This window comes from Nycticebus coucang, chromosome X (assembly GCF_027406575.1).
Source record: "Nycticebus coucang isolate mNycCou1 chromosome X, mNycCou1.pri, whole genome shotgun sequence".
Taxonomy (NCBI): Eukaryota; Metazoa; Chordata; class Mammalia; order Primates; family Lorisidae; genus Nycticebus; species Nycticebus coucang.
The window spans coordinates 43,130,106-43,148,976 of record NC_069804.1 but is presented as its reverse complement, the minus strand read 5'-3'; the positions used below and the strand labels follow the sequence as shown (position 1 = coordinate 43,148,976).

The following is an 18,871-nucleotide window of genomic DNA, read 5'->3' as shown; positions in this document are numbered from 1 at the left end:
ATCAATTGTACTAGTAACATATGAAATAATGCATATGATAACTAGAGGCACATTTTTGTGAGCTTGGTTACACGGTAGCATACCAATGGCTCATACCTGTAATCTCAGCATTTTGGGAGGCTTAAGCAAGAGGATCACTTCAAGCCAGGAGTTCAAGACCAACCTGGGCAATATAGTAAGACCTCCTTCTCTACAGAAAAAAAAAATGATAGTGGTATACCAAAGAAGGAACTTGATGAAAATGTCTTTTAATTATAAAGCAGGAATAGAGAAATTTTGGGTCTTTAGTTAAGTACTGTATAATGAATAATGTTGAGTCTGATGCATTTCTGTCATGGCTATGGGGAAGGAGAAAAATGATCAAGGAAGGGGATACTAGGAAGAAAAGAGAAAGACAGATAAGGAAGGAGTAAAATACAGAAGAAGAGAAGATGAAACAGATACCCAGAGAAAGAGAACTGGAGGGACTTTAAAAATAGAGGAAGGAAGTTCTAAAGTAGTAATGTTTATTTAGCCCTATTAATACTTTTTAAAGACTATTCTTTAAAATGCTAACTTCTCCTTTGTTCTTCACCTTTACTCCTTGGTATGGTCTCAGCTCATCCCTGCTGGCTACCTGAAGAATCAGACTACCTAAGACTTGGGCCTGGAACTATCCTGCTTTGTTCATGGATGCCCCAACTAAAACTTGACTATGTTATAAAAAGAAATTGTACACAAAGGGAGGTTCCTCTCTCAGTTGTCCTCAGAGCTAAATGGAAATAAGACAGAGAGTATACTCTGCTGGCAGATAAAAGGCCCTCACCCCTTTAGTCCAAATCCTTGGGATAGCTTTGAGCAATGTTTACTTAATAACAATCTAAGTAAGTAGAATTACCTGAGTGTTGGAAAATTTTTGGCTTTTTTCATATTTTAAGCTGGAATTTTTGGTTTGCAAGGCAATTTTACTTATGAACTATGTAAAATTCTTTTGAGTTAGATAGCTTAGAAAATATAGAACATATTATTTCTTTGTGAAACCCATAAACTTAGGAATCTACCAACTGTTTCATTATTAAGCTTCACTTTCCACCAGTCTTCTCTGCTCAAATGAAAAGTGTCCGTGGCAGGGCGGCGCCTGTGGCTCAGTCGGTAAGGCGCCGGCCCCATATACCGAGGGTGGCGAGTTCAAACCCGGCCCCAGCTGAACTGCAATAACAACAAAAAAAAATAGCCGGGTGTTGTGGCAGGCGCCTGTAGTCCCAGCTACTCAGGAGGCTGAGGCAAGAAAATCGCTTAAGCCCAGGAGTTGGAGGTTGCTGTGAGCTGTGTGATGCCATGGCACTCTACTGAGGGCTATAAAGTGAGACTCTGTCACACACAAAAAAAAGAAAAGTGTCCGTGGCAGCTAATGTGAAGGTAGGAGTTATATACTAGGGGCACTGTATATTAAGTTTTAAAAATAAACCTTTTTTACAGTTTTGAGTTTCTTTTGTTTCCTTCTAGCCATTACATGAGACAGATACTGGAAGCTCTTCGCTACTGTCACGATAATAACATAATTCACAGGGATGTGAAGGTAAGTCATTTTTATCACTGACTTTGGGAAGAAAATTGTTTTAACAATGATAATCAAAAAATGTTCTTTAATATTCTTATAAAAGACATCTTAATTTAACTTACAAATAAAAATTATTTAACCTCTTTGTATTTAGGAAGCAATTGTACTAATTCTTACTAGGAACACTTTATAATTTCAATTTATTTTTACTGAAGCATACATACAATCTAAAATTGTATTATTCTTCTTTTGCCATTGTGAATGTGAGAGAGAAATGAAAAATCCAACAAATAGGAAGAACCAAACACTATCCTGTACTGAGTTAATTAGGGGGAAAATTAGAATTTGGTTCATATAGTAAAAGTTAATCATACACTTACATTTTCATAATGTTGCAAGATAGAATAGTCAGCATTGTGTTTTCTTTGCAGATAGTTTTTAAATATAATATAAATCATAATTATAGTTGTAATACAGTCTATACCCTTAGAATACCAATATTGTCCTTATCCAGTGTTTCTGACTATTTAATTCCTATATCAAGTTAATGAGAATGCTCAGTTCCTGGCTGTTTGTGTCAAGCGGAATAGAGAGGCAGACAAGAACAAAGATGAGTGGGCCTTCCTCCTGAAGGCCCTCTGGCCTTAGGCTATACTTTCAAGCTCTGATGTTTTGTCACTATTCTCTCTCTTCTCTCTCTAACCCACAGTATGCACACACATGGTGCCCCTTCCTTCAAGACATATTATTAAAGGCCTGGTTTCATCAATGTATTTTAAATGGCAAAAAAAATTAAGGAGAGTTTAGTTAAAGTTTCTATAAAGAAATTTTAATGAAAATCCTTGTAGTTAAAAGCTGAGAGAAAGCAAGAGCAATTCCAAAACTAGTAAAATGTTATAATAGCAAATGAAAATCGTTGGAGAGACGTACAAAATGCACATCAGTGTAAATTAGTTATAAAGTATCTTAGTCTTTTCAAATGTAATAGGAAAATGATACTTTTTTCCCTTGTAATCAAAATTATTCTTGTTTTATTTCTTTTTTGTTTGTTTGTTTTTATTGTTGGGGATTCATTGAGGGTACAATAAGCCAGGTTACACTGATTGCATTTGTTAGGTAAAGTCCCTCTTGCAATCATGTCTTGCCCCCAGAAGGTGTGGCACACACCAAGACAGAAAATGATATTGTTATTATCAAAACTAACACTGAACCCCCCAATGGATGTGTCGCACTTTTATTAAAAAGTATTCTTGAATTATCCAAAGAGAATAGGAAGAGTGGAAAAGTAAAAGGGGGAAAATTGTCAACTGTACTACGAAATAGCATTGCTGTGTGATTCTTTTGCATTAATGTAAGAAAGAGCATGTATACAGAGTTAAATACATGTCCTTGTATATTTTGTGAAATATATACAAGAAACAATTCAAAAACTTTAAATGTATAAAACATTGTTAGTTCATTGTGTTAAAAACTGTTCTGCTCAAAAGACAGTTTTATTTTGAATTAAATCTGTTCTTAGAAGATAATTACATCAATATCATATATAAATAATGATTGACAACATACTCCAGTACTCTCAGTAATATAGTCAGCTTCTGATTAGCCATGGTATTTGACAATTCAAAACCAAATAAAATCCAAAAGTAGTTATATTTGACTTCACCTTCTATTTACCTTCTGGTTTATTTTATTCAACAAATAACTGAGTGCCTACTTTATGTAGATTACTAAATGGTCTTAGTATGGGATAAGGCAATGTATTTATTATCTACTCCTGCAGATCAACACATTCTAAAACTTAAGTGACTTCAAACAACAACTACCACTTATTTGCTTGTAGTTCTGCAGTTGAGTCAGTTTGATAGTGACTGCTTGATCCTGTTTTACAAGCTTTTGACCAACGTGGCCTGGCTAGTTTCTACAAAGGCTTCACTCCTTTTTCTGGCATCTCAGCTGAGGTGACTAGAATAGCTGTGAGTTGGTGGGTGCTGTTTGTGGTTGGTTGCTCAGGGCTTCTCTCTTTCTCCATGTGGCCCCATCTCTAAGCAGGACAGTGCCTTTGGGCTCCAAAATAGAAAAAATGGAAGTTACTAGGCCTCTTGAAGCATAGGCCCAGGATTGGCACTGTGTCACATCCTACACATTATATTAGTTGAAATGTATTAGTCAAAAATAAGGTCACAAGGCTAGTCTGAGCTTAATTAGAAGAAAAAATAGATTCATCTTTTGATTGGAGGAGGGCCAGATATACACAAGGATGGGAGAACTTATTAGTGGACAGTCTTTATAGATAGACAAGCAAATAATTATTGTGCAGGGTAGAAAGTGGTAAGTATCATTCAAAGACAGGGTCAGAGAAATTTCTAGGGGTCACACTGGCCCCTGGCCTTGAGTCATGGGGTAGTTATATGGATACAAGGACATTTCACACAGAAAGAATGGTGTGTGCAAAGGCCCAAAAGTAGTTTTGCATTGGATTATATTAGGTTAGTTTATTATTTCTAAAGTACATGCCAAACAATTTTAGAAAGCACCCAGAAACATGCTGAGGAAGGGAAGAGAAGAGCAAACTTCAAATTAGTAAGAAGGAACCACCAGAAAAAGCACCATTGTTCAGTTGGCAGACAAACTCAAAACAGAGCACACATCAATGTTGATATTCTTTATATTTCAGAACCCTAAAACTATACATTTTTGTGTGGGCAAATATAATAGTCACATTTGGTTTATTGTAATTTTGAATGTTGATGTATTTTCCTTCAGATGTTTATCTAAAACATATTTATTAAGTGCCTGCTATTTGGCAGGTACTGTACTGTCCTAGGAACTGAAGTACATCAATGAACAAACAGAAATCACCGCCCTCATGGAGCTGATACTCTAGTTCAGGGAGACAGACAATAATCAGTAAGCAGAAGTAAGTGAAATAAGTATAGTAGGTTATAAAGTGAAAAGGACCACAGAAAGACCAGGAGAAGTGGCTCATGCCTATAATCCTAGCACTCTGGGAGGCTAAGAAAGGAGGATCACTTGAGATCAGGAATTCAAGACTATCCTGAGCAAAGCAAAACCCCGTCTCTACTGAAAATAGAAAAATTATTGGGGCTTTGTAACATGTACCTGTAGTCCTAGCTTCTTGGGAGGCTGAGGCAGGTGGATCATTCAAGCCCAGGAGTTTGAGTTTGCTATGAGCTAGGCTGGTGCCACTGCACTGCAGCCTGGGCAACAAAGTGAGACTCTGTCTCAAAAAAACAAAGGACCACTGGAAAAAACTAAAGTGGTCAGAAGGATAGGGAGTGCTAGAGAAAGACTTGCAATTGTAAATAGAGTGGTTAGAGCAGGACACATAGGCCTAATATGGCATATGCACAAGGACTTCAGGGAAGAGAGGGAGTGGGCTAACTTGATTGCTGAGAGAAAAGTGTTCTGGGTAACAGGAACAGCCAGTGTAAAGGAAAAGGGACAGGAACACAGGTGGCATGTTTCAGGAACAGCAAGGGGTGTGTGTGGATGAGACAAAATGAGCAAAGGAGAGAATAAAGAGGGGACAGGACATGATCCTGCCTGGCTCAGACCAGAGTGGTAGCAGTGGAGGTAGTAAAAAAAATAGTTAGGTTCCAGATATATTTTGAAGATTGTGTCAATAGGATTTCCTAATATAACTTCAATAATAGGTAAAACTTAAGTTTTTTCAAAACCTTTTTGTAGGGGTATTCCAACATAGTGGTCATTGTAAAATTTAAATAACAACACATTTCACATATATTAATAATTTAAAATTTCATTTTGGTTTTGTTAATATTTTTGCCAATCAGCTTTTCTTTGCATTCAGGTATACATTCAGGGCTTTGTCTATATGTAGATTTGGTATATACGTACATTTTTTTCTGCAGTTAAAGTTTTTGTCTAAGTTTTCTTCCTTTATACTTAGTATAAGAATAGGAGAGCATTGCAATATTTCATTTCCCTTAGAAAAGTTTAGATTTAATCTAGCCAGGAATATTGTCTTATTGTCATTCTCTCTCTCTCATACACACACATACACAATTCTTGGCATATGATCCACAAGCATTAGGTTTCTTTGCTTGTTAGGTATTTCTTTTTGAAATCATCATAATACAGTCTAAAAAGGATTGTTTGGTTAGATTTGAGCTTATAGTACCACATGACCTATAGTGGAAGCTGCTCGCTTTGAAGGAGCAGTTTTATGTGAAATTGTATGGTTCTTTGAAATTCAAGGAGATTTGCAAACATGGTACAGGGTTTCCCAATAGCCACACTTAGTAACATTTTGGGCCACTTTGTAGTAAGAGGCTGTCCTGAGATTATAGGATGCTTAACAGCATTCTAGCCTCTATCCACTAAATACCAAGCTATTTTCCCACAGTTGCAACAACCAAACATGTCTCTAGACATTGCCAAATGTCCCTGGGGGCACAAAAGTCATCCCTGGTTAAGACACACTGTTAGATTATGGTTCTCCTGTTTTGTCTTCCCACAGGCATTAATTAAGGCATACATATTTATATTTTTTTTGTCATGTCCCTTTAATTCTTTTTCTTGTGGAAGAATGTGAAAAACTCCCATTATGTTTCAGTGATTTTTCTCCTTTCTTCCTCTCACCTGTGAATTAAAAGTGCTTTAAATGTAGTACAGTTGTCAAGGTAAATGTGGCTTCTTGCCTTCCTTCATTGGCTCTGCTAAGCACTAAAGGTTTGTGGAATTTTCTCTTCTCTCTCAACCCCTGAGGGCAGCCTTACAGTGAAGCACGTGAGTGTGGAGAGACTCGGCATTCCTTAGAATCTCCTTTCCATCTCCTTGACCTACTCAACATACAATTTTATTTTATTTATTTATTTATTTGGCCAGGACCAGGTTTGAACCCACCACCTCCTGTATATGGGGCCGGCACCCTACTCCTTTGAGCCACAGGCGCCACCTCAACATACAATTTTAATAACTGAAATTGAAGTGAAACAGCTTCTCTGAGAATACAAACCACTACACAATCACTTTCTATTCTGAATAGAGCCTGTACGTAGAAGGCTTGGGCGCTTTCTTTTTAGTTCTCAGAACTCTACAAACCCTAGTAGCACACACACTTAGCTAGAGGCCTTCCGCCCTGGTATTTCTGTGTATGCTTCTGTTAAAACGCTTTTCCTTGCTAACCTGTGTGAACACGCCTGGCTGCTCTTTGGTCCCCTTGTAGTCTCAGTTCTCTTTTCACCTCCTTAGGGTCAGCCTCTATTATAAGTTCATGTTCATCATATAACACTGGTTGCTGTAGCATTGTGAATCTCTTAAAGTATTCCTTCCTCTCTTGTTCTCGGTTGCTGACATCTGTTACCACAATTCCCAAAAGTCTCTATGTTGTATAGAGAAATTTAAATTCTCATTAAAACAGAAACTTATTAATTATAAGCAGCACACTGGTTAATCTTCTGCATTATTTGTGTAAGGTTGTTGAACATAATGGGCACATTCAGTTTGGATCTGGGATTTTAGTAATTGTACTTAGGAAAATATCATGGTTTATGTGATCATTATAAATTTATCTTGCATTTCTGTTATGCTTCTTTTCTGCCAACCCATCTTCCAGAAAAAGAAATCAACTCCATGATTTTTAAAACAATGTTTCTTTTGCTTAGTAGAAGTAAATCCTTTAAGAGCTCCTCTCCACGCCTGAGGTCCCAGCTACTGGGGGAGGCTGAGGCAAGAGAATCGCCTAAGCCCAGGAGTTGGAGGTTGCTGTGAGCTGTGATGGCACAGCACTCTACCAAGGGCAATAAAGTGAGACTCTGTCTCTACAAAAAAAAAAAAAAAAAAAAGAGCTCCTCTCCTTTTAAGCAAGGGGTACCATGTATGTGTAATACAGCCAAAGAGGTTTTTATGTCAGGTGTAAAACCTTTCTGGCTGTTCAGGAAGGTCCATGGCATTAGGGATGCTCAATTGAAAAGTTTAGCAAATTGCCAGTGTCCCCTCTGTGCTCCCTTTGTGGTTTGCCAGCAAGATTTCCTTTTAGCTTGTCTTCCCACATTTTTTTTTGTTTGTTTGTTTTTGTAGAGACAGAGTCTCACTTTATGGCCCTCGGTAGAGTGCCATGGCATCACACAGCTCACAGCAACCTCCAACTCCTGGGCTTAAGCGATTCTCTTGCCTCAGCCTCCTGAGTAGCTGGGACTACAGGCGCCCGCCACAACGCCCAGCTATTTTTTGGTTGGAGTTCAGCCGGGGCCGGGTTTGAACCCACCACCCTTGGTATATGGGGCCGGCGCCCTTGTCTTCCCACATTTGCCCGTAACTTCCACCCTGGGAGACTGCAAGGCCAGAGCTGAGCCAAGTCCTTACCAAATTACAAAAGAATGAACTATCTTCCTCTTCTATCCAAGGTGTAGAAACTCACTTCCCAGTTGTTTGTCCTGAATTTTTTGTTCAGTCTTAATGGTTTGTGTTCCTAATTATAGTTAGAAAGCTACTTTAATAGGAGTATGTATATGGAAAAGTAAAAGGAGAAATAAACATTTATCATTCCTGTTTCTTTCGGTTAAAATCTTGTTGGCCAGGACAGGTGAGGTGGCTCACGTCTGTAATCTTAGCACTTTGGGAGGCCAAGGCAGGAGGATCAGTTGAGGCCAAGAGTTTGAGACCAGCCTGAGCAAGAGCAAGACCCTCTTACCAAAAATAGAAAAATTAGCCAGGCTTTATGATGGGCACACCTATACCCCACCTACATGGGAGGCTGAGGCAGGAGGATCACTTAAACCCAGGAATTGGAGGTTGCTGTGAGCTGCATAGGCTGAGGTCAGGGCACTGTAGCCTGAGGCAACAGAGTGAAACGCTGCCTCAAAAAGTAATTGTTGGCCTAAGTCAAAATCTAAAACTTCTAAAACCCCAAATTTGTTTTTTTTTAACTTTTTATTTATATTTATTATTGTTTCAGATTGATAGTACAAAAAATTAAGTTACAATGTTTGCATTTGTTAGAGTCCCTCTTATACCTTAACACTGTATCCTTTAAGTGGGAGCACACTCATCCCCCTCCCAACTCCCTTTTCCCTCATTCTCCTGCCCCCCACCTTGAATTGATTTGTGTTTTTCTCTTACGTGGGTGTGTATTAGATCATCTACTGGCTTCGTATTAGAATTGAGTACATTGGATTCTTGCTTCTCCATTCTTGTGATACTTTACTAAGAAGAATGTGTTTCAACTCCCCCCCCCCCTTTTTTTTTTTTTTTTTTTTTTTGCTGTTTTTGGCTGGGGCTGGGTTTGTACCCACCATCTCCAGCACATGGGGTCAGCGCCCTACCCCTGTGAGCCACAGGTGCCGTCCCCCAAATTTGTTTTTGACTATAACTCACACAGACACATTAAAAACACCATTTTTCTGAAATGTAAACTTTAAAATTAGCGTAAGTTTAAAAATAAATATAAAAGTAACATCAAATAGCCAGTTCTTTAATTACACAAAAAATTCAACATGATTTACAATCTACTGTTTAGGAAAGCATCTATGATGTAAAAGTAAAGATGATGATAATGAGCTCAGTATATAGTTCAGTGCAGGGAGTTAAAATGGAAATTTTCTATCAGAGTGAATAATATAAAGAGAAATTGTACACCTCTTTTCCTGCCTTTTAAAAAATGTATGAAAGTCTTACTACCTTTTATCTTTTATTTAGAGAGTATAGCTGTAAAGTTTTTTTAAATAATGATTTAAACTCCTAAATACAGTGAGATTAAATACAGTATAGCTTATGTTAAATTAAAATTTAACTGAAAAAAAAAATTTAAGGGAAAAAAATAAAATACTGTGGCTCACGCCTGTAATCCTAGCACTTTGGGAGGCCAAGTTGGGAAGATTACTTGAGGCCAGGAGTTCAAGACCAACCTGGGCAACATACTGAGACATATCTCTATTTTTAAAGTCAATTCTGTGACAGGTTAAAAAAAATTTTTTAAGTGAATATTACAGATAATCTCAGTTCCTCTTACTTAGTCTAATGAGTTTAGATTTCAAAGCTCATGTAGGAGTAAAACTACTAGTGTAACTGTGGAGAAATCTGCATATCTCAGAAATTCTCCTGATGGACTTTCCAGTTATTCTTTGATTCGTATGTGTAGGAAGTCACTAGATTGGATACCTCCATTTACAGGTAGCTCTTAGGGAGGTCACCTGAAGTTCCCAAGTCTCCTTTGTCTCTGCTAATTAGTGAGCCAGAAATCTAATTGCTAGTATAAAAGAATTTATGGACACCGTAAATATTTGAAGCTCAGAATCTCTGAACATTTTCACCTCAGTTAAGCATTGAAGTAAAAAAAGAAGAAGAAAAATACTCGCTTTTTCTTCTGTTTATTTTCAATGAAAGTCATACAATTGTGTCAGAATAACCTCTAGGGATTTTGAACATATGGCCCTTGGGGTATCTGTACAGTGAATTGCTCCCACAGTTCTAATTCAGGAACAAAACTTGCAATGAGATTTAAGGCTTAGAAGTACTATGTGAACTTACTTTAAACTTTTGAACACTGAAGGAATTACCATGTGGGAAAACAATGAGTCTTTAAGCAGTCTCTAATGAAGTGACAAGTTACAGTTAATGGTTGGTTTTATTTACCTGTTTTTATTTGGTGCTTATCTATGAAGAGAATGCAGGTACCATAGGAGTAGAAATAGAAAAACCCCAAAGGTACTGAGGATCTCTTTGGGAAGATAGAAGACACATTTTTTATTATAATGTATGTAATATAGAAATATAGTCACCATGATTTGTCTTACTGATAAAATAACATGGAAGAAATGATCGTTACTTACTCTTTAAATATTTACATAGATATTGGAAAAAATTTGGGTGACTTACACAACTCAATTTTTTCATCAGTAAATTGGCATACTTTAGGGTTGTGATGATTAAAATACATGTAAAGCATATAAGCAAAGTCCATGGCACATAGCAACTACTTACTAAACGATAGCTACTCACAATGGTAACATCATTTGACTTAATACCTATCAATATGGTAGTATTCTCTGTTCTACAGATGAAGAAATTAACACTTAAAGAAGGTAACTTTCCTAAGATTATTCAGCTAAAGAAGTAGAGCCAGCATTGAACCCAAGGACTCTAATACCAGACATCAATCCTTTAACTACAATACTATCATACTGCCTTAGCAGTCATTCATTTCACAAAACTTGTTGAATGTATCCACATGCCAGGTACTATTTTTCATTAATTTTATGTTGAATTCATAGGAAAATACACAAAGACTTTCCTATGTGATGAAGATGGGCATATCATGACATTATATTAGCTTTTTATTATATTTTGACAAAGTATAATCCAAATATTTAAGCATATTTATAAATAATATCTCCTTAATAAATATTAGAGTCAAGAACTATTGCCTTTCCCAATCCAAATAAATTATTATAAAACCTTAGATTTTCATATTGTATTATTCATGCATTTAGATAAGACTTAAGTGAGAATATGGCTTATCTTTTGTTTTACTCATCTTGCTTATTCATTTTTTCTTTTACTCATTTTTTTTTTTTTTTTTTGTGGCTTTTGGCCGTGGCTGGGTTTGAACTTGCCACCTCCGGCATATGGGACCGGCGCCCTACTCCTTGAGCCACAGGTGCCGCCCTCTTTTACTCATTTTTAAAGTTTTCAAAAATTAACCACAAAATAAACATTAGCTATAGTTGGACCCGTGGATTCTAACTACTTAAAAGCAGAGAAGTCATAAACCATTTGCTTATTTATCCTGTAGCCATGAAATATTGTGTTCTGAAAGGAAGTATCCACAGTTGAGTTGAAACAAAAACTGAGTCTGTTGGTTTCATATATAGTGGGATCCTTTCAATATGCTTAATTTTTGCCTCTGAAAGTCTCTACCATGTCAACTTGCAGTATAAGTAGAACTGTAAGTTGAGTTCTATGAATATTTATTTTTTAAGAACAAAGATGTTTTCTTGGTGCTGTCAACCAAGCTGGCATGTTAATAATGTAGTTTATTTAGTGCTCCTAATAGTTATCTGAATACTTTTCTGTTTTGTGGTGTTTTCCATTCAAAAGTCAACCATATGGTTACATATGTGGTGAATGAGACTTTGTAAAGAGATTATATAGTGTCTTCTTAAACGTTTTGTCTAATAAAAGAAATATAATGGGGTCTGTGCTACTTCTTGCTGAAGCAAGACATGTGAGGACGTTTTTGGTTTCTATTAAATAATTCAATTGCCGACAGTCCTCTCTTTGGTGTAGAACATAAAAAATGGGTTTAAAAATACCATATGGAAGGAAACAAATGATTAGTAAAATCTGGATGACCAAAAGATGTCTTTTCACAGAACTGTAAGTCAAATCTTTCTCCATAATGGACATACAAGTCCTTATTTTTCTCAAATGGCTGACAAAAGAGTAGTATGATGTTAGTACTACTAAAAATGAAAATCCAATAAATGTGGTTCCAATGAGACCTGCAATCTGAGAAGTCTTGGCTCCTTGTTCCATCTGCCGATTATAGCACAGACTCTCCTCTCCTTCTGTAGCCTCAACAACCGAGTAGTATATGATAATTGGAATAATTATGCCCAGTACAAGACCCCATATGTAAATGCATAGTTTTCTAGCAAAGTTGGGCTGGCGAAATTTTTTCAGTAAATGGCCATAAAATATTTTTTCATAGCATGAAGTAGTCGCTTGCATAGAGTCTTTTTTCATTAAGGTAGCATAGCGGCTTATGGCAATCCAACTTAAAATTAAGAGGCTGACAAACATACTCACATGCATGGATAGAGTTCCCAAAAAACTGACCACTCTACATTGTACAGATTTATATTCCCATTGGAAACCTTTCAGAAAGTAGAGACCCATGAAAGGCATGGCGCTGCACACAAGCAAGTTTGCAGTCACGAGGTGTGCCAGGTAGATGTGTGTTGATGTTTTCTTGCCTATTTTTGCTAAAAATATCCATTGAGAGAGAGAGTTTCCAAGGAGACCAACAATACAAAGGAAGATGTAAATGACTGGTAAAGCCAGGGAAGAGATCATGGATGGTTGAATACATATTGAGTTGTTATGCATTTATATCTGATTTTCTTGGACTTGGCCACAGGATCTAGAACAGAATTACAGGTATTTAATATTAACATTATAGATAGTACAGTATTTAAGCTAAATAGTAGAAAAAACAAAACATTGGATGAGATAAAAGAGTAACAAAAACATTGAATGAAAAGGAAAGTATACCAGGATTCTTACCTTTTCTAATTAAAATTGTCCAGTTGAACTAAAAGCAAAAAATTATTGTGGTGGATAATTCCTTTATCTAAAAAACAAAATTAGATACAAATAATAAATGCCTGGAATTTATTATTTTATATTAGAGGAATGTATAGATCTTAGATTATAAGACACTATATATGTAATGATGGATTTTGCCTACAAATGTATTTAAAAAATTTTAAGGCACATGTATTCAATACACGATAGCCAAAAGAAAGTGTTACAGAAGTATTTTGTGGCTACATTAATAGAGACATGACTAGTTTTCAATTAGCACATTAATTGTATGTACATAGTTTTCAAAATGGTGTCCTTTTGTCACTAGATTAAAATACTTCTCTACAGTCATATACTGTTAGAAGAGTCTCTTCATATTTCAGAAGTAAACTCAATTTACATGTGAGCAAAAGCTCAGAATTGAACAGCAGGAAAGCGTAGCAACCAAGGATAGACTCCAAAATCCCAGAGTCATTACCAAAGGACATTAGAAATATCTCTTTTTATGGCAGATACCCAAAGACTGGCCATTGCCTCAATTGAAGACATCTTTGAGGGGCTTTCCCAACTTCAGAGGTTCCTCAAGGGATCAACTGAGACATCTGTTGGGACTTCAATAGAGTTCACCTTCTTGCTCTGTCTATCCTGCTTCATTCTTCCACTCTTACTGGTCCTCATCTAGACAGCACTGCCCAATAAATACACTTCCTGCATGTATATTTCTATCACAGAGTGCTACACTTCATTGTTACCACTGAATGTTATTTAATGTATATAATATTTTGCATGGAAAATATATTTCATTATCCTTGTGCTTAGACATAAAAATTAACTCATGTAATAAAATTTGTCATTTGTTTCAATAAAAGAAGAAGGAAGCCAATCTTAAAAAAAAAAGAAAATATCTCCTTTTAAATGTTTAATGTTAAAGTGTCATACTTCAGAAAAGGTTTACTAAAATGAATGTGCTTTTTGGTTAGAGTGCCCTCATGTGTCCTCAGGTGTAATTTGATATCTGGATTATTCAGAGAATTGTTTGTTTTTTGTTTTTTGTTTTTTTGAGGCTATGTTTTAATCACAGCATAAATGCAGGTGTGGTTTTGCTTTTTTATGTCTTATTTTTAAATCTTCCTTGCTTCAAATGCTAAATATGAAGTGATTAAAGAGTCACATATAAATTCATTTTTATTTTTCTCATTTCCTTATTTCTTTCAGGTGAGAATAACAAAAGTTACAGGATTCTGATCAAGACTCATGAGCTCTATGCAGAATATGCCAAATATCTGTGTTCTTTACCATAGCTTCCTACATACCACATTCTCCACTCTTACATAATCTACAACAGAATTTCTCAATCTTTTATTCTTAATCATTCTTTTTTAATACAGACAAAAATCTTACCTCCTGATATTCTTATATGCCCCCAGCCCCTCAAGGCTATTTTATTCTGTATCCCTTTTTAGAAGCAGTTTTATTTTCTGAATCTTAGATTACAGAAATGGGGGGTCCAAATACAATATTATAATTTTGAAATAATTTTTTAAACGAAACAATCCACACCCAAAGACCAGAAAACTTGAGGGCTATGCAGGGGTCCCTAGGTTCAAATAGTGAGACCCTTAATTAATATCCACCAATGTCTTTGACATTTTATTTTCTTTCTTTGGAAGTCTTATGTATCAGTGAGTTTGTATCTGAATCTAGTACAACCTGGTAAATTGGAATCTGGTTGCAGTTAGTGGAGACCCTAGTATAAATATATAAAACCCAATCTCTAACTTAACTGATTTAAAAATCAGTGAATTCAGTCAAATAGAGAATGAAGTGAGCCAGTTTGTTTAAGAAAAAATTATTTATTCTAAGTAGATTTTGGTTTTACATAAAGGAATCAGAGCTTCCTTTTATGCCGATATTAAAGAAAAGCATTAGCCCTTGCCCTGTATAGATAATACATAATGTACTAAAAACTGCAAAGCTAGTGGTGCTTCTGTATGAATATGGATAGCAAATGCTTCTGAACAAAAGGGAGGTAAAAAGACTTTTGCAGAGGCTAGCTTTATCAGACAGATGTTGAGAATCTATAGCCAACTCAGTATAGCAAACAATAACTCGCTTACCGTCTTTATCTTCCCAAACTTGTATGTACTGTGTAATTCCCCTTCAAAAATAACTTTTGATTATAAGACTACTAGATAATTATTTTCTTAAATTTGGAAAATACTGTTAAACTTAACAAATCAAATGAAAGTTACATGTCACAAATGCAAAATTAATTTCCAGAAAATGTCTCCAGGTCTGTATTCCCCCAGCAGAATTACTGTTTTAAGTCACTCATGCATACATACATTCTGTCTCTGCTAATTTGGTGGGGGAAAAAAGCTCTACAAGTCTAACTTCAGTTAATAATAATTACCTACACAATATGCTGACTCCCTTTTTTAATGGTCATTTTTCAAAATTTAAACAATTTAGTTCTTTTTAAAATGAATAAATAATAACCCTTACCTGTATGAGGAGTTTATGCCAACTAAGGTTATTGTTCAGGGTAGTGATACCAAATTTCAGACTTAATATTCTCTGATCTTCACTCTTCTAATACTAATATCCTCAGTCAATGTAAATAGATTTTTGCATGACACCAACTACAATGGAAAAAGAGAAATTAACAGTATTTTAGAATTTCAATAGTTATGGTAAATGTAGCAAGTACCTCCTCCAAAAAAAAAACCCTCATTTCTCTATTTCTGTTGTGGGAGGAAGTTGGTGAGCAATACAAATATTGTACTTCCTTATGGTTTTTTTTATGAACTAGTTACACTTCAGTTAGCTTTGTTAGCATGTTAAGTTCACAGGTTTGATTCCCCATGGTTAGTTAGTTTTATATAACACAGTGATAGAAGGAACCATTCTGAGATGACCCAATAAGATACTGGTATAAATTTGTCTGTAAAGTTGTTTGGGGATGGCTTATTTTCAATCCATCTTTATCAAAAATAGAAGGAATCAAAACTCAAAAGTTTTCTTACTTACAGCAACTTGCTAGAATCAAATTTCATAGAACTAGAATGGAACTTCATGATCATATATGGGTAGAAATCCTTTATTTTAAGGTTGAAAAGCTGAAGCCCGAAGAGCTCACTATAAGTACAGATTGCACACAGGGGTTTGGGTCTCAGTTTGGTTACTAACGAACTAATCCATTCTACTTTTAATTGCCCTGTGCTGCCTCCATTTGGATTCAACGTAATAGATTGTTTGGAACATCTCATAATGGATTTGGGGCCTCCTGGAAAGTACCAAATATGCCTAGGTTCAAATAAATGTTTGTTATGATACAAACAATTGTGAAACAGCTAGGTGTGGCGGCTCATACCTATAATCCCAGCACTTTGGAAGGCTGAGACAGGAGGATCACTTGAGACTAGCCTAGGAAACACAGCAAGACCACATCTCTACCAAAAAAAAAAATATTTTTTAACTAGCTGGTTGTGGTGGTATGCACCTGTAGTCCTAGCTACTTAGGAAGCTGAGGCAGGAGGATCCCATGAGTTCGAGGTTACAATGTGCTATGATAGCACCACTGTACTCCAGCCTGGGTGACAGAGTGGGATTTTTTTGTATACAATTATTTAATCAGTCTGTGAACTATTAAGTAAGTGAAAGCTAAGTGTAGACCTTGGGAGCCAGACTTGCATCAAATACTACCCTTCCTTGGGCAATTAGACCAGTGAAATCTGGAAAAGAAAACAAGAATCTAATTTCATCAAGCCTGAGCTCTTTAGTTATCAGTAAATATTCATTTAAAATTAATAGAAGTACTGCCATTCCTCATAAGCCCCAATGCTTACCTTATTTCATGTTGTTTTCATAAATTCTCTGATATTTGCTAATATTTCTCCCTAAAACAAAAATGAAAACTACCTGAAGTGTCTGGATGTTGTTCTACTGCTGTTTATCTTTGCAGTGCTTGCTACCGTTTAATTAAGAACCGTGACTTATCCAAGGTTACATGGTCATTGATTCCGGAATAATTTGGCTTCTAGAATCCCTACCACTTTCCTTTCAATAATTTTTCATGTTCTGGGAGGGAATTATTTAGAACAAAAAAACAGTTTGAAGTAATCTAGAAGAAAAATGGAAATGGAATGCTCTTTCTAAGTGAGTCAAAAGATAGTTTTAGGATTACCTATTCAAATCTCTGGTCCAAAAAAAGAAACTTCTCCCTCCATTGTTCCCAAACTCAATAAATGATACCATCACTCCTCCAGTTATTCATGCCAAAAACCTAGAAATCATCCTTGATTCCTCTCTTTCTTTCACATCTCACGTCCAATCAATTGCTACCACTATAGCTGTCACTACCATCACCACCATCATAAATTAGCCACATTTCCTGAGAGCTTACTATGTGCCAGACATCCTGCTATGTGCTTTACATATAAGTCTTATTTAATTTTCACAACACCCTGTGAAATAAATATCTCGTTTTAAAGGCGAAGAAAACTGAAGCTCAGAAAGATCTCATAAGTTGTCCAAGGTTACACAGCCATCTGTCCTCACAGTATGGTGACTGGTTTCCCTCAACGCAAGTAATTCAAGAGAACAAGGCTATAGCTGCAGAGCTTTTTTTTTTTTTCCAATCTAGCCTCTGAAGTCAACAGTCACTTCTGCAATATTCTGTTCACACAGAGCCAGCCCTGAGTCAGTGTGGGAGGGATAAGTATCAGGAGGTGAGCTGGGAGTCCATCTGATGGTTGATGTCAGTCAACCATTGAACCAAAGAGAAAGTCAGAAGTACTGCTTAAAAACCATCATGGGACCAATGAACATTTACTGGGAAAGAATGCCCAGACAGGTGTTAAGTTTTGCCAGTTCTTATACTATTTTGGTTTTTAGTGCTCTCTATTCTTGTTAATGAAATTCATTCAACAAATATTTATTAGAGTTTATACTATGTTTCCAGCGTCATGTGGAGATCATAGAAGTAGTATGTATGGTAGCCACAAGCTAATTTAGGATCTCTGGAAGTTCTCAAGAGAGAGTCTACACGCAAGCCAAGAATTTAGATAATATGTGTGGTACAGACTTCAGCTACTCTATGAATTAGAAAAAGGAGGAAACAGTGAATCAAAGTGGTTCTGAAAGGCTTTGTGAAAGAAACAGAAAGGAAAGAGAACACAACCTGGTAAATATCAATTCTGTGCCACATATTCAACAGAGCGTTCTACATTAGAACCCTAGAGATGAGTGGTGGGAGTCCCACTTCACTTGTGACTCCCATTTCACATTGAGGCACAAGAGGTTAAATAACTTGCCTAAGGCAATACAACTAGCAAATAGGCTTTAAAGCAACCTCAATTCTCTCCCTTAGATGGCAGAAGGGTTGTCCTTGGAGGTCAGTAAGTGTACTTATAACTTCATTCAGATAGAATTTCCTGTTCTAAACTCTGAGGTAGCAGAAATTAACTATGGAAGAAATCAAGGCCAATTTTTTTTTTTTATCTTTGAAAACTCTGGACTTCGTTAAGCTAACTCTGATTCCAACAATTATCAGTATAAATTCTTTGTGATTTCAGTGATTTTGAGATTCCCCAATTGAAATATAATCAAAATTTGATTTCCATTTTCTAAGAAATCAAGAAATACTGCAATTGGTAGAAAGATTAAATGTCAGGGAATAGATTAATAAAAATATTACTTGTCAGGGAGAAGTTTCAAGAATAATAAAGTATGTTGTAAGTTCTCTGTAAAAGCGGCCCCTTTGGACCATTCTCATTCATATCACCAGTTGTTTTCTTTGGTTTTCATTTATCTTTCCCATCCTTCTCTTCAAAGTTCTTCTGTGGTCTAACTCCCAATGTTTTTACCTAACAGCTCTAATTACTTCTTACATCATCTGCCAAATACTGATCTCCTAAATGTTCTGCTCTGACCCTTCCCATCTACCTCCTTCAGGTGTTAGTGTCCTACAACTCAAGTCCTGTCTTGTGCTAATTGTCCTGTACTTTTGAGATAGATTTATGTGGGTAAAAAGTGGTGGGT

The 18,871-nt window shown here is 36.1% G+C and overlaps 2 protein-coding genes across 10 annotated transcripts in view; one reads left to right on the top strand and one right to left on the bottom strand.

The window, feature by feature from the left end:
• The window catches only part of CASK (calcium/calmodulin dependent serine protein kinase), a 507,330-nt gene that overhangs the window by 264,816 nt on the left and 223,643 nt on the right, over window positions 1-18,871 (top strand). For all 9 annotated transcript variants that reach the window (XM_053579588.1, XM_053579590.1, XM_053579587.1 and 6 more), the window contains exon 5: window positions 1,486-1,558. In XM_053579588.1, coding sequence (XP_053435563.1) covers window positions 1,486-1,558 — 73 coding nt within the window. The remainder of the gene's footprint in view (window positions 1-1,485; window positions 1,559-18,871) is intronic.
• Window positions 11,596-12,631, bottom strand: GPR82 (G protein-coupled receptor 82). Its single transcript, XM_053579594.1, has one exon. The coding sequence runs from the start codon at window positions 12,629-12,631 to the stop codon at window positions 11,633-11,635; it is 999 nt and encodes a 332-aa protein (XP_053435569.1). The 3' UTR covers window positions 11,596-11,632.

Coding starts and splice junctions, on each gene's coding strand:
- GPR82 (XM_053579594.1), bottom strand. CDS start 12,631: ATGCATAACAACTCAATATGTATTCAACCATCCATGATCTCTTCCCTG.